The sequence below is a fragment of the Rana temporaria genome, chromosome 8, assembly GCF_905171775.1.
Source record: "Rana temporaria chromosome 8, aRanTem1.1, whole genome shotgun sequence".
Classification (NCBI taxonomy): domain Eukaryota; kingdom Metazoa; phylum Chordata; class Amphibia; order Anura; family Ranidae; genus Rana; species Rana temporaria.
Window position 1 is genome coordinate 182,195,602 of NC_053496.1, and position 24,679 is coordinate 182,220,280.

The 24,679-nt window shown below is 47.6% G+C and overlaps 2 protein-coding genes across 3 annotated transcripts in view; one reads left to right on the plus strand and one right to left on the minus strand.

Annotated features, from left to right (window-relative positions):
- Positions 1-24,679, minus strand: part of LOC120910202 (gastrula zinc finger protein XlCGF26.1-like) — a 1,148,070-nt gene that overhangs the window by 878,738 nt on the left and 244,653 nt on the right. The gene's annotated exons all lie outside the window — the stretch shown is intronic.
- LOC120910088 (zinc finger protein 84-like) lies at positions 1,675-7,077 on the plus strand. Of its 2 annotated transcripts, none has more exons than XM_040321950.1 (3): positions 1,675-1,717; positions 2,196-2,677; positions 5,079-7,077. In XM_040321950.1, the coding sequence occupies exons 2-3, from the start codon at positions 2,632-2,634 to the stop codon at positions 6,545-6,547; spliced, it is 1,515 nt and encodes a 504-aa protein (XP_040177884.1). In that variant the 5' UTR covers positions 1,675-1,717; positions 2,196-2,631; the 3' UTR covers positions 6,548-7,077. The 2 variants fall into 2 exon arrangements, with proteins under 2 accessions (XP_040177884.1, XP_040177886.1); XM_040321952.1 differs by having other exon boundaries at positions 5,082-7,077.

The window sequence follows — 24,679 nt, forward strand, 5'->3', positions numbered from 1 at the left end:
TTTCCCAGAACCCGAGGATGTCTGGTCACCCTAATCCAGAGCCTCTGGTTTATAGACCGGTTACATCCTAAATATAGAGCTATTTATCCAACTGTCCATCCAGAGCCTCTGGTTTATAGACCGGATACATCCTAAATATAGAGACATTTATCCAACTGTCCATCCAAAGCCTCTGGTTTATAGCATAGGTAAAGAATTTGTAGAGTGCATGAAGTGATGTCAGGTTTGTTACCTCTTCAGGTCGTAGACATTGTTTAGAATTGTGTTGTGCCTCCACACAACACATTTTGGTAATGGTCAGAAACATTAATTTATCACTTGGGGGCATGATGAGGGGGGTGGGTGGCAGCACTGAGGTCGTATGTCCACCCCACGGACTCTTCTTGTTCAGTGTATGTTGAGTTGTCATTCGGGGAGCAGTGCAGTTGGGATCAGTGGTGTACTCCAGGTCAACCTTGTTTTTAATTTCAACGGGCATCGTAACTGATGAAGGATTCACCATGATTGACGTTGTTGGGGGGGATTTAAATTGTTTTAATGAAGGACTTGTCAAATGTTTGGGTGTCTTTATTTTTGGGGTACTTTTTTTTTGGAGGAATGAGTAGTAGTACTGTTTGCATCTTACTCATTCACATAATGGGTGCCAGTATCTTGGGACCCCCTTATTTTTATAGGTGACTCCAGATTCTGATAAGCCCGCCACCCTCAGACCCCCCCATAATCACTGAGCCACAGTTATGGGGAAGAGGCCCTAGCCCTCATCAACACGGGGCAAGGTACTTTGCCCTCCATGTTGAGGTTATGTGTCCTGGTTTGGTTCAATTTGGGTGAGGGAGGGGGCACACTAATCCCCTCCCATTTCTTGGCTAGACGGGGGTCTAGTAGGGGGGGGGGGCCCTCACACGAGTTACCTTCTTAACATGTATACCAGACTTAAAGGGTCTGGTATATATTTTGTTTCTCATCACACACAGTTCATCTTTTAATAAAGACCCTCCTAACTAGAGGGGTGATGAGGATTCCATGGATCTACCTGGGGATCATTTATTGCTGTCTCTTTTTTGCAATAGGTTTATTGAAGTAGCGAAGAGGACATCTAAGCAGTTGAAAACCAGCTGCCAACCCCCATGATCCACCTGGGAACACAAGGATCTCTACTAGGACGTCACGATGGACAATCAGCCGCCCCTCACATCACCGGGTAAGAGGAGACTTTATTGTAAAGGAGAGAGCAGTACGGAGGCTCCACCTAGATCCCCCATCATCTGATAAACACATAGAAACAATGTATTCAGTCAGTGTGTGTGTTTCCTACAGATGGATCCAGTAATGGGAACCCACCAGAGAGATGTCCCCGTCCTCTGTATTCCCGGGATTCCACACAGGAAGGTCACACCATCCCCCACCATCATCAGGTAGATGAGGAACAATCACTGATAGTATCATTAGGATCTGTACATTATCTGCATTGTTACCATTGATGTCATTTTTATTATATATTCAGAGTGGAAACCTGAGAGAGTCTAAAGTTGAGGTTAAAGAAGAGATAAAAGAGAAGGATGATGAGGATGGAGTGATGGAGGAAGTACATAAAGATCTGTACCAGGACACCATGGTGGAGTCATCCAGCTACAGTAACCCACCAGAGAGATGTCCCAGTCCTCTGTATTCCCGGGATTCCACACAGGAAGGTCACACCATCCCTCACCATCATCAGGTAGGTGGAGTTACGCTGCGTACACCCGATCGAAAAGTCCGATGTGAGTTTTTGGTCGGATATTCCGACCGTGTGTAGGCCCCATCTGACTTTTTCTGTCTGAATTTCTGACCGCAAAAATTTGAGAGCTGGTTCCCAAATTTTCCGACGGGAAAAGTTATTGTCGTAAATTCCAATTGTCTGTATGCAATTCCGACGCGCAAAAAAACACGCATGCTCAGAATCATTGAACTTCACTTTTCTCTGCTCGTTGTAGTGTTGTACGTCACCCCGTTCTTGACGGTCGGAATTTTGTGTGACCGTGTGTATGCAACACAAGTTTGAGCCAAAATTCCGTCTGAAAAAAATCCACGGTTTTCTTGTCGGAATTTCCGATTGTGTGTACGCGGCATTAGACTATATAAAAATGATATAAATAAATTGTATTCTTTATATTATCAGCCGCATTAGTGCAATTGATTTATTGTTATATATTCAGAAAGGAGACCCAAGCAATATCGTTGTTAAAGAAGAATTAAAAGGGGAGGAGTGTGAGGATGACAGTTTGAGGGAAAAGTCTTCAGAAAGACACAAGGACACCATGGTGGAGTCATCCAGTAACAGGAACCCACCAGAGAGATGTCCCCGTCCTCTGTATTCCCGGGATTCCACACAGGAAGGTCACACCATCCCCCACCATCATCAGGTAGATGGAGTTGGAACATCTCTGACTTAAAAACAATTTCAAACCAAATAAGATCATCTTCTTCGAGGTCTCCAGCTATTGGTGCTTATGGTTTGAGGATGTTGCCTTTTTTTTTATCATTTTGTGGTTTTAGGGTGAAGAACTGATTGATATAAAAGTTGAGGTGAAGAAGGAAGAAGAAGAGACGTATGTGACGGGTGATCGGCAGGGAACGGAGGAGGATGTGTTTATGGTGACAATCCAAGAGGGGGAATCTTCTGTAGATATCAGCTCAGGTAATTGGCGAGTAGAAACTGTTCACACTTAACTTTTAGGCTCCGTTTACATCTAGGCATATAGGGGCAACAATCGCGGTAAAAATGTGCAACTAGAATTGTGGGATGCCTGTCGCCCAAAAGATGATGATGGCTCAGAGGACCTTCCCAGTCACATGTCTCAAACAAATGAGGAGGAGATACTGTACACCATATGAAAGGTCCATCTCCATTCCTCAATATAACGTCATGTTCCCAACAAATGAGGAGGAGATACTGTACACCATATGAAAGGCCCATCTCCATTCCTCAATATAACGTCATGTTCCCAACAAATGAGGGGGAGATACTGAGATTGCAGACTTGGCTGACTTAAATCAGGTTTGGTCTCCACCCAGAGACTGGCCACATTAATCACCTTGCAGGTGGACAGACAGACATGGAGAAGGCTATATGAAAGGTCCATCTCCATTCCTCAATATAACGTCATGTTCCCAACAAATGAGGAGGAGACACTGTACACCATATGAAAGGTCCATCTCCATTCCTCAATATAACGTCATGTTCCCAACAAATGAGGGGGAGATACTGAGATTGCAGACTTGGCTGACTTAAATCAGGTTTGGTCTCCACCCAGAGACTGGCCACATTAATCACCTTGCAGGTGGACAGACAGACATGGAGAAGGCTATATGAAAGGTCCATCTCCATTCCTCAATATAACGTCATGTTCCCAACAAATGAGGAGGAGACACTGTACATCATATGAAAGGTTCATCTCCATTCCCCAATATAACGTCATGTCAGTGTACCACGATTGTTTTTTAACCATTTGCCGCAAAGTTACATATATTTCCATCGCTTTAAATTTTGCAGTGTGCCGGCGTGCACGCGCCCCTGCCGCAAGCTCCGTGCCCGCGGGATCCGCAGACTCGATGTCCGCCGGTGTCCCGCGATTATGTCACGGAGCTGCAGAACTGGGGGGGGGGGGGTGCCTGTGTAAACAAGGCATATACCTGTTCTGCCTAGTGACAGGACACTGATCTTCTGTTTCCTCTCATCGGGAGCGGTGATCAGTGTCATGTCACAAGTAGCCCAGCCCCACCACAGTTAGAAGCACTCCCTAGGATACACTCAACCCCTTCCTAGCCCCCATGTTGTTGACCCCTTCCCTGCCAGTCACATTTATACAGTAATCAGTGCATTTTTATAGCACTGATCGCTGTATAAATGACAATGGTCCCAAAATAGCGTCAAGTGTCCGATGTGTCCGTCATAATGTCGCAGTCACGATAAAAATCGCAGATCACCACCATTACGTTTAATAAAAATGCCATAAAACTATCCCCTATTTTGTATACGCTATGGCCCGGATTCACATACATCGGCGCATATTTATGCCGCCATAGCGTATCTCTTTTACGCTACGCCGGCGCAGCGCACAGAGGCAAGCACTGGATTCACAAAGCACTTGCTCCCACTCGCTCTTAAAGATACGCTGGGTTTCCTCAGCGTAAGCCAGTGTAGGTGGAAGTGGGCGTGAGACATGCTAATGAGGCGTGACCCCATGCAAATGATGGGCCAAGCGCCATAGAAGTACTTCAAATGAACGGCGCATGCGCCGTCCCCTGGCCGCATCCCAGTGCGCATGCTCAGAATCCCGTCAAACAACTGCCTAAGATACGTCGAATCTCTGCCTACGACGTGAACGTAACCTACGCCTAGTCATATTCACGTACAACGTAAACGACGAAAGATACGACGGCTTGTGTTCCCTGGTCCATACCTTTGCATGAGTTGCGCCTCCTATATGAGGAATAACTTTACGCTGGACGTACGACTTACGCAAAGCGCGTATATTATGCGCCAGGCGCAACTACGTTTGTAAATCGGCGTATCTCCCTCATTTGCATATGTGCATAGAAAATCTATGGGAGCGGCAAATGCGCCCGGCGTAAATATGCGCCCACGATATGACGGCGTAGGCAAGTTACGTCGGTCGTAGGAAGCCTATTTTCAGGCGTATCTAGTTTTGTGGGCACGGCGCATAGATACGACGGCGCACATTTGCACTTGAGATACGTCGGCGTAAGTGCTTTGTGAATCCGGGCCTATAACTTTTGCACAAACCAATCAGTATACGTATAATCAAAAAGCGCAGAGCTGATCAAATGCCACAAAAAGAAAGCTCTATTTGTGGGAAAAAAAGGACGTCAGTTTTGTTTGGGAGCCACGTCGCACGACCGCGCAATTGTCAGTTAAAGCGATGCAGTGGCCAATCGCAAAAAGTGGCGCGGTCATTGGGCAGCCAAATGGTCCGGTCCTTAAGCAGTTAAGCACTTTTCGCTAAATTGTTGTTTGTCTTGATTGATTTTACGATTTGTAGACGCTTTTATCCTTAAATCACAACATTTTCTTCCAGCAGATGGTCACGAGTCCCATAAGAGAACAGGCAAAGGGGAGAATCCGTTTTCATGTTCGGAGTGCGGGAAGTCTTTTCGATTAAAATCTCTACTCGTAAGACACCAAAGACGTCACACGGACGAGCGGCCCTACTCCTGCTCTGAGTGCGGGAAATCTTTTAAGAACAAATCGGAGCTTGTCCGACATATGAAGAACCACACAGACGTGAGGCCGTTTTCCTGTCCCGATTGCGATCTGTCCTTCAAGAGGAAATGTCACCTGACGACGCATCTCCGAGTCCACACGGGCGACACGCCCTTTTTGTGCGTCCATTGCGGGAAAGGTTTCACGTCGAGATCGCAGCTTGGCAGACATCTAAGAAGTCACACCGGAGTGCGGCCCTATTCGTGTTCGGAGTGCGGGAAGTCGTTCGCCGAGAAGTTCATGCTTGTCCACCATATCAGAGTTCATACCGGCGAAAGGCCTTTTTCGTGCTCCGAGTGCGGTCAGCGTTTTAAAGTAAGAAGCGTTCTGATGGGACATATGAGAGTCCACACAAAAGAGGCTCCCTTCCCTTGTCCTGTGTGCGGGAAATGTTTTACGCGGAAAGATATCCTCAACATACACAAGCAAAGCCACTCTGAGAAATTGCCGTACACGTGTGAGGTGTGCGGGAAAGGCTTTACGTGGAAGAACACCTTCATTAATCACCAGCAGACTCACACCCGGGAGCGTCCTTTTTCCTGTCCAGATTGCGGCAAATGCTTCAGCCAAAAAACTGCGCTTTCGCAGCATCGGAAGCTTCACTTAGACGAAGGTTCGTTGTCCTGCTCGGAGTGCGGAAATGCGTTTAAGACAAAATATGAACTCCGAGTCCATTGGCGGGTTCACACGGGTCAGGAGATCTTTCCCTGCTCGGAGTGCGAGAAACGTTTCTCACGGAAAGGTCACCTTCTTCTCCACCAGAGGAGTCACACGGGTGAATGTCCTTTTCCGTGTTCAGAGTGCGGCAAGTCTTTCTCGAGAAAAGTTCAACTTCTTCGACATCAGAGAAGTCACACCGGCGAGCGTCCTTTTTCGTGTTCCGAGTGCGGGAAAAGTTTCACTCAGAAGGTGCACCTTATTACGCACCAGAAGAGTCACGAGGGCGAGCGTCCCTTTTCTTGTCCGGAGTGCCAGACGTCCTTCAAAACGAAATCCGAGCTCCTCCTGCACCAGAGAGGTCACACCGGCGAGCAGGTCTTCCCCTGCTTGGAGTGCGAGAAGTCCTTCCTTACCAGGTGGCAGCTTGTTGAGCACCAGCGAGTTCACACCGGGGAAAAGCCCTTCTCCTGCTCCGAGTGCAGCAAGCAATTTTCCCACAAAGCAAGCCTTAAGATGCATCAGAAACTCCACACGGGCGAGAAGCCGTTTTGCTGCTCGGAATGCGGGAAATGTTTCATACGGAAAGAACATCTAACTAAACACCAGAGAACGCACAACCGCTGAAGTTAACGTTTTTCAACCTTTTTGTGGACTGAATTGTTATTTTCATTAAACGGTTGTATCACAAACATATGGGGTTGGTCACCTAATGGCTCGTTGACTGTTGGGATCCTGAGACTCCTTGGGATGTTTCCACTCCTTGTTCCCAACATGAAAGGTCCATCTCCATTCCTCAATATAACTTCATGTTCCCAGCAAGTGAGTAGAAGATACTTTACACCTGGGTTCGACAAACCCCGGGTGCCAGGTCGCATTTGCGACTAAAATTAGCGACATGTCTCCGTGCGCAAACCCCCGATACGATCGCGTTTGGCCGGCCAGTAATTGAGGCAGCGGAATTGTGGCCTTCTGCAGTCCTATGCTTCCTTCTGAAATCTGGTGCCCTCTTGTGGTGGCTGTTGGTATGACAAGTCAAACCAGCAATGCTAATGGAGCGTTCCCATCCTGTTTCACTGCCCGCCCATCTCCTTCCCTTTACTTAGAACCCCCAAACATTATATATATTTTTTATTCTAACACCCTAGAGCTGTCGTTGCAATACTTTCTGTCACACCGTATTTGTGCAGCGGTCTTACAAGTGCACTTTTTTTGGAAAAATACACTTTTTTTAAATAATGAATAAGACAACAGTAAAGTTATCCCATTTTTTTTTTTATATTGTGAAAGATAATGTTATGCCGAGTAAATTGATATGCAACATGTCACGCTTCAAAATTGCGTCTGCTCGTGGAATGGCGACAAACTTCTACCCTTTAAAATCTCCATAGGCGACGTTTTAAAAAAATTCTACACGTTGCATGTTTTGAGTTACAGAGGAGATCTAGAGCCCTGCTGTACACCATATGAAAGGTCCATCTCCATTCCTCAATATAACGTCATGTTCCCAACAAATGAGGAGGAGATACTGTACACCATATGAAAGGTCCATCTCCATTCCTCAATATAACGTCATGTTCCCAACAAATGAGGAGGAGATACTGTACACCATATGAAAGGCCCATCTCCATTCCTCAATATAACGTCATGTTCCCAACAAATGAGGAGGAGATACTGTACACCGTATGAAAAGCCATCTCTAATCCTCAATATAATGTCATGTTCCCAACAAATGCGTTCAGTAAGGAAAAAAAATTAAGAGACTTAGAGGATGACCATAACAACATCATCAATGTATCTACTCCACAGCTAAATGTTTCATATTAAAGGTCCATCTCCATTCCTCAATATAATGTCATGTCCTCAACAAATGAGGTGGGGATAGTTTACTCCTTTGGAAGAAACCACATTCCTGGTTATGGTACAGGTCTTGTCGGCACTCCTTTTGTTTTGTGGTTGAGTGGACTTTTTTGTTACAAGGTGCCTTTTTACAGATACAAAATGTGACGTGAAAACCGTTCTCTTGTTATTGTTTATCCCAATTTTGACTGAAAAATAAAATAAATCTTGTTGCATTGGTTATTGAAAGGTAGATGATATCAGTGGTGTATTTAGGTTTTGTGCTGCCCTAGGCCTGACTAAACTTGTGCATCCCCTAATTTAAATATGATCCACCCCTTCCTGTCAAGGTCACACCCCTTCCTGTTTAAGACCTGCCTTGAAATTTTCCAGTGGGGACACTAGTTCTGAGGGCCTTTGGGGGGGATTCCCTTAATCTGCATAGCCTTCCTCTCACTTCCTGTTTGGCTATGGGGCAGGAAATGAAGGGAAATGAACGGATGACAAAAAAAAAAATGAACAAGGGCTATAACCATCACTTACTCTATCCAAAATGGAAAAAAAAAGTGTTGCCTATAGTTCTACTTTAAGCACAAATTTTTGCTAAATTTATGGAGGACTAAGAAGATATAACCATGCCAGCGGTGCAGCAGAAAACATGTAGCACAGCGATGGAGGTATGTGGTCCAGGCAGTGAGCAAAGGAAGGATTGGGGGCGGGAACAAATAAATCCATCCGTTTATTTTTCTCATCAGCAATCAACAGAAATAAAATGAAGATTCCTTAATATGTACAACTGACTCAAGCAAAGGATCGCAGGAGAGTCCTACTACTTACCTGCCAGGTATAGGTGACCATGTCAGTTTCCCTTGTGTCTGCGCCATTCCTATCATACCGGCAGCAGTGCGGCCGCTTTATGGGGGCACCAGACCGTTTTGTCTTGTGGCCCAGTTACCTCATAAGACTCGCGCTACCCTAAATGTGTAGCGCAAGCCGGTGGGGACTCTTTTCATGCTGCCCTAGGCCTGGGCCATGTTGGCCTAGGCCAAGATACAGCGTTGGATTGATATACCAGCATTGGTTTTTGGCCATGGCAGGCTTCTATCTGATCAACCAAAGAGTAGTCTTAAGAACCGTGGTGACTCAAATTAATCAATTTTGTTGTTCCCTCTAGTTTAGCAATCCCCAACCTCCCCGGGGGACTGGAGTTGGGGGTGCAGCCTGTCAGCTTGGGGAAATGGAGTTTGGGGTGCAGCCTGTCAGCTTGGGGGAATGGAGTTGGGGGTGCAGCCCGTCAGCTTGGCGGAATGGAGTTGGGGGTGCAGCCCGTCAGCTTGGGGGAATGGAGTTTGTGGTGCAGCCCGTCAGCTTGGGGGAATGGAGTTGGGGGTGCAGCCTGTCAGCTTGGGGGAGTTGAGTTTGGGGTGCAGCCTGTCATCTTAGGGGAATGGAGTTTGGGGTGCAGCCCGTCAGCTTGGGGGAATGGAGTTGGGGGTGCAGCCTGTTACCTTGGGGGAATGGATTTGGGGGATGCAGCCTGTCAGCTTGGGGGAATGGAGTTGGGGGTGCAGCCTGTCAGCTTGGGGGAATGGAGTTGGGGGTGCAGCCCGTCAGTTTGGGGGAATGGAGTTGGGGGTGCAGCCTGTCACCTTAGGGAATGGAGTTTGGGGTGCAGCCCGTCAGCTTGGGTGAATGGAGTTGGGGGTGCAGCCTGTTACCTTGGGGGAATGGATTTGGGGGATGCAGCCTGTCAGCTTGGGGGAATGGAGTTGGGGGTGCAGCCTGTCAGCTTGGGGGAATGGAGTTGGGGGTGCAGCCCGTCAGCTTGGGGGAATGGAGTTGGGGGTGCAGCCTGTCACCTTAGGGAATGGAGTTTGGGGTGCAGCCCGTCAGCTTGGGTGAATGGAGTTGGGGGTGCAGCCCGTCAGCTTGGGGGAATGGAGTTGGGGGTGCAGCCCGTCAGCTTGGGGGAATGGAGTTTGGGAGTTGCAGCCTTTCACCTCAGGGAGGTTTGGGGGGGGGGGGCATGTTGCAGCCTGTCACCTTAAGTCAGCTCACTGGCCTCACCATTGCTCTGTGACGATGATGATCCTGTCTGTGGTGTGGCTCTTCTTCCTTCTCTTCTCCTTCTTCTCCCCCTTGTCCTCATATCTGTTCCTAATGGTGCTGAGAGAAGGGAAGCGGGCTCTCTCTGGTGGTTGGAGGGTGACCGTGCCAGTTGAGCTGGCTCACTCTCACGCCACCCCCCCTGCTGAACGGCCTGGCCTCCAACAGGCCACGGACCGGCACTGGTCTGCGGACTGTGGGTTGGGGACCTCTGCTCTAGGTGGTCGGAGTTCTGTTATTGAATGTCTTCAATTTGGATAAATGCCTTAATTGATTGCAAGGAAGAGTGGGGGGGGGGGGCTATGTCAGGGTTCAGATTCACCATTCGGATATTGTTTAGCGCAGGACCTGCAGTCGGTATGACATGGTGGGCATTACATATCTATCTGCTAATTCAGACCTGCAAGCGCCTGGCAGAGGAAAGTCTTCCAGCACCAATTTCATGTGACCGAAAGCTGAGGGCTGTAGAAGAATCCGGTTGTGAAAAATGGTAATGAATGTCCGTTGGGAACACTCTCCTTTTATGATGACCACCCAACACTGCAGCACAATGGCATGGCACACTTTCTTTAAGCTCACAGAGCTCTGCCATGATTGTGTACATTTAGTATTTGGCTGGGCTGTAGTTGGCTTGGACTGATGGTATAGTTTTTCACCTGGTTTTTCCCTAAGCCAAGGTTGGCTTGTGCTTTCTCACTGTCGCCAGTAGTATGAGATTTCACAAACAAAACTAAGGTATAAATATTTATATTTTTTTCAGCCAATCCAGTAGAATGTTTATGCCACTGGTGCATGCTGGGGGGCGGATATAAATAGTTGGGACAGGCCAGGTGCGCTTTCTCTCTCTTCTCCCAGGCTGAGGCCAAGGGAGGTGCCGCTGGATGGAGCTCCTCTGCTAGGCTCGATAGCCTGTTTGGGACCTAATATACGCTGAAGTGGTCTTGAAACTGTTCTGGGGGAAGCTGTGCCAAGGATGCGACCCAGGGGAAGCCCCTAGGTGGAGAGAGCCAGGAAAAAGGCCGGTCTCTGAGAAGGGCCTGGTGACTCACTTGGAAGATGCACTGAAATTTGGAAACGTGCTTACAGTGTGGGCGTGTCCGCTTAATGGTTCTAAAACGTGATATTCCCCATGCACACGTTCCTGAAAATGGCTGTAATAATGCTGGGTGCTGTAATGACCATCGGCTGGAAACCGTAGGCAATCCTTTAAGCTAAAGGGTAGAAATGTTATCAGCACACCAAGGATTGCTCAGAAGGATCCAAAGCTTTATTTACATGGTCACATGGTACACATACGGCAGTGTTTCGGAGCCACGCAGGGACCCTTCACCAGGCAAGTGACCGTCACAGAAACGTTGCGGTATGTGTACCTAGGGTGACCACATTTCCAAACTGCCATTCAGGGACCCCAACTTGTAACCCAATCAGGTTCCATTTGCTCACCTTCTAATCTGGACTGGTCTAGTGTGGTGAGCAGTTGAGTGCCGGTCTTTGTTCCCTGGTCCAGGCTGGGGGGCCCACGCCGGGCAGCTCGGGCCACGGGCGGGAGGAGGAGAAGTCGGGCAATTTGCTGCGGGAGTCGGGACGGGCAGTCAAGGGGGTGGATCTAAGCCAGCCAGCGCTGCAGAATGCCGCCGCCCGCCGGAAGGTCACTGAAGACTGGAGGATTCAGTAGAAGACGCAGTGAAGACGCTCTGGGTGCTGCTGCCGTGGCCAGAGGAGGTTGAGGAGGTGGGTGGACTCCGAGCACAGGGTAGCACGGGGTTAAGGCCTTGCTCCTCTCGGGCCTCGCTCTGAGACTCTGCGAATGTGCAACCAGTTTGGCAATCGTCTATTAGTGTGGCTATGTGTCCTGATTTCATTCTGGGACACTGTATTGTCCCGGAATGAAGGTGCCTGGGACACGGGACACAAATGTGAATTGCGGGACAATCCCGGGCAATCCGTGTGACCATGTAAATAAAGCTTTGGATCCTTCTGAGGAATCCTTGGTGTGCTGATAACATTTCTGCCCTTTAGCTTAAAGGTTCAGACACAATGAAGCTGGACATTGATCTGGAGAGTCTGTAAGTGATCTGTTATCTGAGATCCCCCAACCCTCACCTCCTTAACCGTTCTGCAATAAAAATGTATGTCCTCTCTCTGTCTCCCTATTTTACCCATGGACTTAACACTGGGGTGAAAGGTCAGTTAGGGTTCGGATTGGAACTTAGGGTTTCCCCTTGAAGGCTTGGACTCAGGAATTGGAATAGGGACCTCCCCCAGAGGTCAAAGGTCAGAAAGCCGGGGTTCCCAGAGGTCAATGCTCAAGAGGCGAGGCTGACCAACCCCTACCAAAGTGTACCGCCTACCCCAACTGAGTCAGGGAATGAACAAGTCGGGGAAATCGCTTAGTGTCAGAGGGGGGCTACAAATGGGCCACCTGCCATGAGAGGTTCCCGGAGGCGACTGCCGATGACCATTCCTTCCGAAAATTCTAGGTACCTCTGTCACGCTGGTCCTATGGCTTCTTGGCTTTGTGTGGTTGACCTGGAACAAATATAAGGATAAGAGATTCGGACATTTTTGCAGCAAGGATGTTTCAGGTCGGTGACTCGGGAAGTAATGAATACAGGAAAGCAGCATTTTTATGAGGAGTGAGCAATGCCAGCCCCATGCATATTCTACGTCAAGGAAATTTTAAATGATTATTATTAATGAATTTAAAGTGGCCATACAAGACCCTTACATGACAAGCAATGCTGCCGATTCATTGGTAAACAACACAGAGCTCTCATCTGGCAGCAGCAGTGTGCCGGGGCTTTGTTTCCCTGCAAAGCAGGGATATAAACCGGAACATCCCTAAAAGCACCTCCTATTATACATAGTCTGGCACACATTTAACCCTTTGATTGCCCCAGTTGGTAACCCCCTTCCCAGCCAGTGTATTTAGCACAGTGACAGTGTATAGTATTATCACTGCATTAATGGCACTGGCGATGTCAGTGGCAGTTAGCCAGTTCCCACAAAGTGTCAGTTAGTGTCAGATTGACCGCCTCACAGTTCCATTATATATACCAAATACAGTTTGGTGATTTAGTGTTGTCGCTGAAGAGCAGGAAGTGCTTGAAGTCCAGACATCACCAGTGACACTAATACAATGATCAGTGAAAATACTTGAAGAGGAACAGGTAATATAACCACCCAGGTGTACTCTTAGGTAATGTAGGATGACTGTCAGTGACCCGTCAGATGTGAGAGACATCCGAAAATAATACACACGGAACAGTTGCTTAAGTGTATCAATCAGATGTCTGCTTTATTGTACACAGTCTTACCAGGTGGGAGTATCCTTTGGAAGGTCAACTGGGAGACTAGTATTTGTTAGATGATGGCAATTTTGTAAAATGTTTTAACATTAATCCACTGATCATATGTGTAGCATCCTGCTACTGTTCATAGCTGGTGCTGCTGTAAATTTAGAGGATGGTCAGAGAATTAGTTGCCTCTGACCATTTTTATTTGGCTAAATTCAGGGCCTCTGTTCCAGCTTTGGCTGTACTGTGTGTGTTCGCTGTCATTGTCTGGGGAGCTGGTCGCACCCCAGACCGACAGGTGGCAGCAGTAGGGTCAAGGTAGTGTGGATATTCCTCTCCGGCGGCCAATCAGCGGGGGTTGATCGCCTCGATGTGCATGCTGGGGAGGGGTATTTAGGAGACAGACGTCATTGGTTTGGGGTCATCGTCCTCGCCATTCCACCTGGTCAGTCATCCCACCACCCCCCTATTGTGGCCCTCCTGGCACGTGTTTGGGTGTTCCTGGTTCCGGGACAACGTTGGTCCCGAGCAAATGATTTACCTTGTAGGCTCAGTGGGTAGATTGAGTCTTCAGTTGCAGAGTTGTCCTGTGCTGTCCGTCCTGAGGGAGATAGCCGGTCGATGAAGAACCTGTCTGGGGGAATACCGAGCACGAGGCTGGTATCTCAAGAGAAGCCTACTGCTTCATTCAAGGACACATGTTTTCTGAGAGGCTGAATAATGGTCGCCTGTCAGTCCCGAAATTACCAAAGCTGTTCAAGGGAGATCCGGGTGATTAATCCAGTGTTGAGAAGGATTTTGGACCGAGAATATCTCCACTTTTGGGAAGGTCTGTGGCAGAGACTTTGCTAAAGTTCTGAGTGACACCCTGGCTGCCAGGCTGGTGAGAGAGGACTATCCAGGGGCACTATACCCACTCTGGCTAGAGTGGCGACGAAAGTTGTCGTTGGAAGCAGGACTGTTTCCGATACCTAGTTATACGCCTGAATCCATTGCCTACCACTTCTGTCTTCTCACCTTATTCTACTTTTACCAATTTTACCCCGTTGGGTAATAAAGCACAGAAAAAGATACCTACAGTGTGGACATTGACTTTCTTACAGCTCTCATCCAGTACCCTAGACGGCGAAGAGATAAGAGGTAACACGCCACCCAAATCAAACCAGCAGCTCCTTCGGGTGTAGTGCTACACAATGGTGTTACAATTCTGGTTGAGGGACCCACCTACCATCTGAGACTATAGCCTTGGGCGTATGTTGGTGCTCTCACAAATGAAATTGTTGTGAGTTCTAATCCTCAGATGGTTATCTTTCTATATTTGGTTATTAACGGTGTACACACTGGTGAAACCAATAGCAACATATCTTCATGAATTCTCTTCATATCGGTTGCTATGGGTTACTACACTTTGTGGCTAGAATCTTGGTTGGATTTAGGATATATAGGCACTGCTGTCAAGCTTGAGCATCTGGTTCTGTGGCACAGCATGTAGGTCGGCGAATGTGGAATCTGAAGGCCATAAATTAGATTCCGAAAGCAGAGATGTGGGGTAGAACAGCATCTATGTCCTTGATAGCGAAGAGGCACCTCTAATTTAATAAGAGTTTGTCTTTGCAGCTTGAATCTTGGTTGGATTTAGGATATATAGGCACTGCTGTCAAGCTTGAGTCTCCGGTTCTGTGGCACAGCATGTAGGGTGGCGAATGTGGAATTTGAAGGTTATGAGTTTGATTCCTAAAGCAGGTCAAGCCAGAGTCTACTCAGAGCTGTTTGGGGCGGAACAGCAACTCCATGCTTGATGGTGAAGAGGAGCCTCTAATTTAATGAGAGTTTGAGGCGCAGACCTTCTCACTGTTTGAGCTTGAATCTTGGTTGGATTTAGGATATATAGGCACTGCTGTCAAGCTTGAGCACCCGGTTCTGTGGCACGGCATGTAGGGCGGCGAATGTGGTATCTGAAGGCCATGAGTTCGATTCCTAAAGCAGGTCAAACCGGTGTCTACTCAGAGCTGTTTGGGCCGATCAGCAACTACGTGCTTGATGGCGAAGAGGCGCCTCTAATTTAATAAGAGTTTGAGGACCAGACCCTTCTTACTGGGTGATCTTGGTAGCTTGCAGCTTGAATCTTGGTTGGATTTAGGATGTATAGGCACTGTTGTCTAGCTTTAGCGTCCACCTCTGTGGCACAGCATGTAGGGCGGCTAGATGTGGAACCTGAAGGTCCATGAGTTCAATTCCCCAAGCAGGTCTACTTGGATCAAAACAGCAACCATGTGCCTGATGGGGAAGAGGCACCTCCAATTCAAGGTCACTGGGTTACCTTGGCACCATATGAATGAAGCCCCAATGAAGCAAGTTCCAGCCGTGTAGCCATAATATCACCCTCTCACTATAGGAATGAACATCCTACAAAACCATAAGCGGTTGAGAAATGTGTCATAATGGAATCCTGAACATAGAAATCACAGGCACAGTAGAACAATGGGAGGTGAAATGTCCTCCCATGAAGACACTTTAGTGTCTTATTAGTATTTAACAAAGAAAGCTCCCATTTTTTTAACAACATGCACCTTTCCTTCACAGTTCTAGGGTCACTCAAGCCCAACCAATGAGGGTACACATGAACCTTAGACAAGTACATACCACTTCTTTATAGGGTTTACCATTTCATCCGCCCTTCACACAACCCCAAAGTCATGGTGTACCTTTGAGGAACCTTGTTTGTTCACTCTTGGGAATCAAACCTACAGCCTTCTGTTACAAGCTTCATGAGCTTACATGCTGCGCCACCGAACCAGAAGACATCAGATGTTGTTGCTAGTGCACCTATATCATAGACCTAGACTCTCTACGCCTTTGAGAAATAAAACTATAACCACATCAGAGATTCAAACTAAGAAATCCAGGGATCATTTGCATTCATCAGCAGCACACCAACAACACACACCACGGGCTATTGGCAGCAAAGATTCTTCTCTGTGGAACTAAATACTGAAGAGGACACGATGGGAACAATTGAAAAACACTTAATTGTACCACCGCAGATTCGAACTAAGAAATACAAGGCTTTCGGCATTCAACAGCAGCACACCAACAACACACACCACGGGCTATTGGCAGCAAAGAGTCTTCTCTGTGGAACTAAATACTGAAGAGGACACGATGGGAACAATTGAAAACACTTAATTGTACCACCTCAGATTCGAACTAAGAAATACAAGGTTTTAGGCATTCAACTGCAGCACACCAACTCCAAGCACCACCGGCTCCAGCTGACTGCATGGTCTTCTGTGTAGAACTATATACCAAATACGACACGATGAGAACAATTGAAAAATGTCTGGTGGCTCATGAAACACAAAACTAAGCTTTATGCATTTAGGATGTATAGGCACTGTTGTCAAGCTTGAGCATCCGGTTCTGTGGCACAGAATGTAGGGTGGCGAACGTGAAATCTGAAGGCTATGAGTTCGATTCCTAAAGCAGGTGAAACTGGTATACACTCAGAGCTCTTTGGGGAACACCAACCATGTGCTTGATGGTGAAGGAACACCTCTAATTTAATGAGAGTTTGGGTTGGCACACACTTCTCACTTAAATCTTGGTTGGATTTAGGATGTATAGGCACTGCTGTCCAGCTTAAGCATCCAGTTCTGTGGCACGGCATGTAGGGTGGCAAAGGTGAAATCTGAAGGCCATGAGTTTGATTCCCAAAGCAGGCCAAACTGGAGTCTACTCAGAGCTGATTGGGGCAGAGCAGGAACTACTTGCTTGATGGCGAACAGGCACCTCTAATTTAAGGTCATTGGGTGACCTTGGCATCATATGAATGAAGCACGTACCAGCCATGTAACCATAATGTAAGTGACCTGAACCGACGTCCTAAAAAACCAGTGGAGAAATGTGGAACAAATGGAAGCCTGAACATACGAAGCACAGGCGCGTTCAGAACAATCAATGGGAGGAGAGATGTCCTCCCAGGAAGACACTTTAGTGTCTTATTAGTATTACACAAAGAAAGCTTCCACTTTTTAACAACATGCACATTTCCTTCACAGTATTGCGACAGTTCCAGGGTCATTCAAGCCCAACCGATGAGGGTACATGTGAGCTTTAGTCAAGTACAGACCACAATTTCATGCGCCCTTCACACAATCCCAAAGTCATGGTGTACCTTTGAGGAACCATGGTTGCTCACTCTTGGGAATCGAACCTACAGCCTTCTGTTACAAGCTTCAGGAGCTTACATGCTGCGCCACCGAACCAGAAGACATGAGATGTCGTTGCTAGTGCACCTATATCATAGATCTAGACTCTCTATGCCTTTGAGAAATAAAACTATAACTACATCAGAGATTCGAACTAAGAAACCAAGGGATCATTTGCATTCATCAGCAGCACACCAACAACACACACCACGAGCTATTGGTGGCGATGGTTCTTTTCTGTGGAACTAAATACTGAAGACGACACGATGGGAACAATTGAAAAACAATTAATTGTACCACCTCAGATTCGAACTAAGAAATACAAGGCTTTCAGCATTCAACAGCAGCACACCAACACCAAGCACCACCTTTCCAGCTGACAACGTTGCTTCTCTGTAGAACTATATACCAAATACCACACGATGAGAACAATTGAAAAATGTCTGGTGGCTCATGAAACACGAAACTAAGCTTTATGCATGCAGCTTCAAATACTCACCACATCAGAGATTCAAACTAAGCAATCCAAGGATGTTTGGCGTTTATCAGTAGCACCCCAACAACACACACCACAGGCTATAGCCAGCAATTGAGCTTCTCTGTGGAGCTAAATACTGGCGAGGACATTTGAAAAACAACTAATGGTACCACCTCAGATTCAAAGTAAGAAATCAAGGCTTTCAGCATTCAACAGCCACACACCAACACCAAGCACCACAGGCTCTAGCCAACGACATAGCCAACGATATAGCCAATGATATAGCTTCTATATACCAAATACGACATGACGAGATTAATTGAAAACATCTGGTGGCTCATGAAACTCAAAACTAAGCTTTAAGCATGCAGTTTTGAACACTCACCACATCAGGGATTCAAACTAAGCAATCCAAGGATCTTTGGCGTTCATCAGTAGCACCCCCAACAACACACACCACAGGCAATAGCCAGAAATTACACATCTCTGTGGAACTAAATACTGGCGAGGACATTTGAAAAACAACTAATTGTACCAACTCAGATTAGTAAGTAAGAAATACTAGGCTTTCAGCATTCAACAGCCACACACCAACACCAAGCCCCACTGGCTCTAGCCAACGATATAGCCAACGATATAGCCAACGATATAGCTTCTATATACCAAATACGACATGACGAGATTAATTGAAAAACGTCTGGTGGCTCATGAAACACAAAACTAAGCTATATGCAGATTCGAACAATCACCCTTTAAGCTACAAGACAAGCACTCTACACGTTGAGCTACATCAAGATCTCCCAGTCGATCACTCCGCAGACCTTTCTATTTTACAGGACTTCATAAATAAAGTGCAAATTTTATTGACCGCAAATCAGTGCTGGGTTAGAGATTCACTAAGCAGTAAAGCAAAAGCTAAGGGTTACAGCTTCCAAAACTAAACACCAGTGGTGGCTACCATTTTTTTTCCCAGGAAGGTTATCTTTATGGGTACCAACTCAGTTAGAATGCATCTGGCATGGCATAGAGGCCATTAGCATGCGGCACTGCTGAGGTGTTATGGAAGCCCAGGTTGCTTTAATAGTGGCTTTCAGCTCTTCTGCATTGTTGGGTCTGGTGTCTCTCATCTTCCTCTTGACAATACCCCACAGATTCTCTATGGGGTTTAGGTCAAGCGAATTTGCTGGCCAATCAAGCACAGTGATACCATAGTCATTAAACCAAATATTGGTTCTGGAGCGACCTGCAGTTACGCAATTTTCTGAGGGGATGCTCACGGATCCCGGGTATTTCTCGTCAGCTTACCGACCTGGAAGGAGTCTGCCATCGGGGGGACCCAGTGCGGCACAGTCTCTCGCTTATTTATTCCATGCTGATTCAGCCGGCGGAAGGGTTCATTCCTCCGTTCCTTTCGAAGTGGGAGGCGGATCTTGGCATCCATTTCACTGACTCACAGAGGGAGAAGATTCTCCATTTTGCGCAAAAGTCCTCCATGGCTACCAGAATTCAGGAGACCTGCTATAAAATCCTGACTCGGTGGTATAGGGTGCCTGCCACCCTGCACCGTTTTCTCACGCAGGTTCCGAGCGTGTGTTGGCGTTGTGGTGCAGCGGAGGGGACTATGCTGCACATATTTTGGGCCTGTCCCAAACTCCTACCTTTCTGGCGTGAGGTGACTCGCACGATCAAGCACCTGACTGACGTCTCTTTGGAAGACAACCCCGCAGCATGTCTGCTCCATCTCTCCGAGCACCCCATTCGGAAATATAAGGCCTCCCTTACTATACAGTTGCTGAATGCTGCCAAGGCATGCGTCCATCTCTGTTGGAGATCGGAGAACCCACCGGCGAAGTCCTTATGGTTCTCTAAAGTGAACGAACTGAGAAACATGGAAGATCTCACGGCCACCTTGTACAACAGGGAGGAGACCTTTTGGGAGACCTGGAGACCCTGGAATCATTTCATCTACACGGACGAGTATCTCTGTGAAGTGGCTAGGTCTGGTTGACCCACATGGCTTGCCTTGCCTCCTGGTTGGGAGATACTCTCACACTTCTTTCTGCTATTCTATTCTCTTGTTCTCTTCCCCCTCTTTCTCTGGCCCCTCCCCCCCCCTTTTAAGGGTCGGTTCTCGGCCTTCTCCTCTTTCTCTCCCCCCTCCTCTTCTTGCTGATGTCCTTTCCCCTTCGCTATCATCCAACAATGGACCTTTTCACCTTGAACCTACACTATCCTGTGAATGCCGATAGCTATGTGGGCCTTTTATCTGGGCCCGTCTGGTTGTTGGTTTCCTTTGCCCCCCCATACTGTTATTAAAATACGAAATTTTACTGTTTAGTATAGCACCTTTTGCATTTCTAGAGGTTATTGGTCATATAATCATCTGTTTGGTTGCCTCTAAGGCCTCATACTCGACTCCGGTATCTTTGACCTACCATTTATGCCTTGTCAACAGTACTCTACTGAAGTGTTTCTGTCAATTTAGTTTGGCGACCCCCTTCTTGTTTTTTTTTTTTTTTTTTGTTTTGTTATCTCTTTGTGTGACCTATACTAGATGCTGAAACTGTATGTATTTTGGACCGGTCGACAGCCGTACTGTCTTTTCTACTTGAAAATAAAGGTACTTTTGACAGTGTGGGCAGGTACCAGCTCAGTTGGCGTGGCATGGAGGCCATTAGCATGCGGCACTGTTGAGGTGGTATGGAAGCCCGGGTTGCTTTAATAGTGGCTTTCAGCTCTTCTGCATTGTTGGGTCTGGTGTCTCTCATCTTCCTCTTGACAATACCCCACAGATTCTCTATGGGGTTTAGGTCAAGCGAGTTTGCTGGCCAATCAAGCACAGTGACACCATGGTCATTAAACCAGGTATTGGTACTTTTGGCAGTGTGGGCAGATGCTGGAAAACGAAATCAGCATCTCCATAAAGCTGGTCAGCAGAGTGAAGCATGAAGTGCTCTAGGATTTCCTGGTAGAGGGCTGTGCTGACTTTGGACTTGATAAAACACAGTAGACCAACACCAGCAGATGACATGGCTCCCCAAATTATCACAAACTGTGGAAAATCTTGCATTTCATTTGAAAACCAAGGTCCCAGAGTATGGAGGAAGGCGTGGAGAGGCACAGAATCCAAGTTGCATGAGGTCCAGTGTGAAGTTTCCACAACCAGTGATGATTTGGGGTGCCATGTCATCTGAATGGCCTGCAGTCATTTTTATTAGCAGATCACTTACAGATATCTTGAATCTAAAGACAAACCAGCTTTTTTTTTAGAAGATCGTGGATACCTGGATGGGTCTCTCACACAGACCTAGCAACCGGTATGATTTCTGGACAAGTCTCTCTCACAGGACTTAGCAGCCAATAGAACTCCTGGACAAGTCTCTCTCACAGGACTTAGCAGCCAATAGAACTCCTGGACAAGTCTCTCTCACGGGACTTAGCAGCCAATAGAACTCCTGGACAAGTGTCTCTCACGGGACTTAGCAGCCAATAGAACTCCTGGACAAGTCTCTCTCACAGGACTTAGCAGCCAATAGAACTCCTGGACAAGTCTCTCTCACGGGACTTAGCAGCCAGTAGAACTCCTGGACAAGTCTCTCTCACAGGACTTAGCAGCCAATAGAACTCCTGGACAAGTCTCTCTCACAGGACTTAGCAGCCAATAGAACTCCTGGACAAGTCTCTCTCACGGGACTTAGCAGCCAATAGAACTCCTGGACAAGTCTCTCTCACAGGACTTAGCAGCCAATAGAACTCCTGGACAAGTCTCTCTCACAGGACTTAGCAGCCAATAGAACTCCTGGACAAGTCTCTCTCACAGACTTAGCAGCCAGTAGCACTCTCAGACAAGTCTCTCTCACAGACTTAGCAGCCAGTAGCACTCTCGGATAAGTCTCTCTCACAGACATAGCAGCCAGTAGCACTCTCAGACAAGTCTCTCTCACAGACTTAGCAGCCAGTAGCACTCTCGGATAAGTCTCTCTCACAGACTTAGCAGCCAGGAGCACTCTCAGATAAGTCTCTCTCACAGACTTAGCAGCCAGTAGCACTCTCGGATAAGTCTCTCTCACAGACTTAGCAGCCAGTAGCACTCTCGGATAAGTCTCTCTCACAGACTTAGCAGCCAGTAGCACTCTCGGATAAGTCTCTCTCACAGACTTAGCAGCCAGTAGCACTCTCAGACAAGTCTCTCTCACAGACTTAGCAGCCAGTGGCACTCTCGGACAAGTCTCTCTCACAGACTTAGCAGCCAGTAGCACTCTCGGATAAGTCTCTCTCACAGACTTAGCAGCCAGTAGCACTCTCAGACAAGTCTCTCTCACAGACTTAGCAGCCAGTAGCACTCTCAGACAAGTCTCTCTCACAGACTTAGCAGCCTGTAGCACTCTCAGACAAGTCTCTCTCAGAGACTTAGCAGCCAGTAGCACTCTCAGACAAGTCTCTCTTACAGACTTAGCAGCCAGTAGAACTCCTGGACAAGTCTCTCTCACAGACTTAGCAGCCAGTAGCACTCTCAGACAAGTCTCTCTCACAGACTTAGCAGCCAGGAGCACTCTCAGATAAGTCTCTCTCACAGACTTAGCAGCCAGTAGCACTCTCGGACAAGTCTCTCTCACAGACTTAGCAGCCAGTAGCACTCTCAGACAAGTCTCTCTCACAGACTTTGCAGCCAGTAGCACTCTCAGATAAGTCTCTCTTACAGACTTAGCAGCCAGTAGAACTCCTGGACAAGTCTCTCTCACAGACTTAGCAGCCAGTAGCACTCTCAGATAAGTCTCTCTCAGAGACTTAGCAGCCAGTAGCACTCTCAGACAAGTCTCTCTCACAGACTTAGCAGCCAGTAGCACTCTCGGACAAGTCTCTCTCACAGACTTAGCAGCCAGTAGAACTCCTGGACAAGTCTCTCTCACAGACTTAGCAGCCAGTAGCACTCTCAGATAAGTCTCTCTCACAGACTTAGCAGCCAGTAGCACTCTCGGACAAGTCTCTCTCACAGACTTAGCAGCCAGTAGCACTCTCAGACAAGTCTCTCTCACAGACTTAGCAGCCAGGAGCACTCTCAGACAAGTCTCTCTCAGAGACTTAGCAGCCAGTAGCACTCTCAGACAAGTCTCTCTCACAGACTTAGCAGCCAGTAGCACTCTCAGACAAGTCTCTCTTACAGACTTAGCAGCCAGTAGAACTCCTGGACAAGTCTCTCTCACAGACTTAGCAGCCAGTAGCACTCTCAGATAAGTCTCTCTCACAGACTTAGCAGCCAGTAGCACTCTCGGACAAGTCTCTCTCACAGACTTAGCAGCCAGTAGCACTCTCAGACAAATCTCTCTCACAGACTTAGCAGCCAGGAGCACTCTCAGATAAGTCTCTCTCACAGACTTAGCAGCCAGTAGCACTCTCGGACAAGTCTCTCTCACAGACTTAGCAGCCAGTAGCACTCTCAGACAAGTCTCTCTCACAGACTTTGCAGCCAGTAGCACTCTCAGATAAGTCTCTCTTACAGACTTAGCAGCCAGTAGAACTCCTGGACAAGTCTCTCTCACAGACTTAGCAGCCAGTAGCACTCTCAGATAAGTCTCTCTCAGAGACTTAGCAGCCAGTAGCACTCTCAGACAAGTCTCTCTCACAGACTTAGCAGCCAGTAGAACTCCTGGACAAGTCTCTCTCACAGACTTAGCAGCCAGTAGCACTCTCAGATAAGTCTCTCTCAGAGACTTAGCAGCCAGTAGCACTCTCAGACAAGTCTCTCTCACAGACTTAGCAGCCAATAGAACTCCTGGATAAGTCTCTCTCACAGACTTAGCAGCCAGTAGCACTCTCGGATAAGTCTCTCTCACAGACTTAGCAGCCAGTAGCACTCTCGGACAAGTCTCTCTCACAGACTTAGCAGCCAGTAGCACTCTCAGATAAGTCTCTCCCACAGACTTAGCAGCCAGGAGCACTCTCGGACAAGTCTCTCTCACAGACTTAGCAGCCAGTAGCACTCTCAGACAAGTCTCTCTCACAGACTTTGCAGCCAGTAGCACTCTCGGATAAGTCTCTCTCACAGACTTAGCAGCCAGTAGCACTCTCAGACAAGTCTCTCTCACAGACTTAGCAGCCAGTAGCACTCTCGGACAAGTCTCTCTCACAGACTTAGCAGCCAGTAGCACTCTCAGACAAGTCTCTCTCACAGACTTAGCAGCCAGTAGCACTCTCGGATAAGTCTCTCTCACAGACTTAGCAGCCAGTAGCACTCTCAGACAAGTCTCTCTCACAGACTTAGCAGCCAGTAGCACTCTCGGATAAGTCTCTCTCACAGACTTAGCAGCCAGTAGCACTCTCAGACAAGTCTCTCTCACAGACTTAGCAGCCAGTAGCACTCTCGGATAAGTCTCTCTCACAGACTTAGCAGCCAGTAGCACTCTCAGACAAGTCTCTGGCGGTACTGTAAGGGTAGTTTAGATGTAGGTGCGTCCTCCAACCGAGTCACCAGGCCCTACTGAGAGACTAGCCTTCATCCTGGCTCTTTTCAGCAAAGGTCCTCCTCTGGATCTCCTCAGCTTGGCTTCTTCGAAACAGGCAAGACAGCCTAGGACCACCTCAGGATTCGTAGGCCCCAGACAGGCTTCTGGGCCTACTTGCAGAAACGTAGCCTCAGGCCAGGAGGGCCATGAGGTGAAGCCTGACCAAAAGCACATGGTTCTGTAGCATAAATACCCCCTCCCGGAATCCACAGCGGCCAGGAACCTCCTACTGGGCTGTTCTGGGAAAAAGAATATTCATTACAGCTCAACCTAGTTGTAATTCTAATACTGGCCTGTGGTACCGGTGACACCTACTGGCAAAAGTGAGA

What these genes read in the sequence shown, in the direction of transcription:
- LOC120910088 (XM_040321950.1), top strand. Translation starts at nt 2,632, where the DNA reads ATGGTGACAATCCAAGAGGGGGAATCTTCTGTAGATATCAGCTCAG. An exon ending in TTCTGTAGATATCAGCTCAG is followed by an intron (nt 2,678 to 5,078) that starts GTAATTGGCGAG and finishes ATTTTCTTCCAG; the next exon opens with CAGATGGTCACGAGTCCCAT.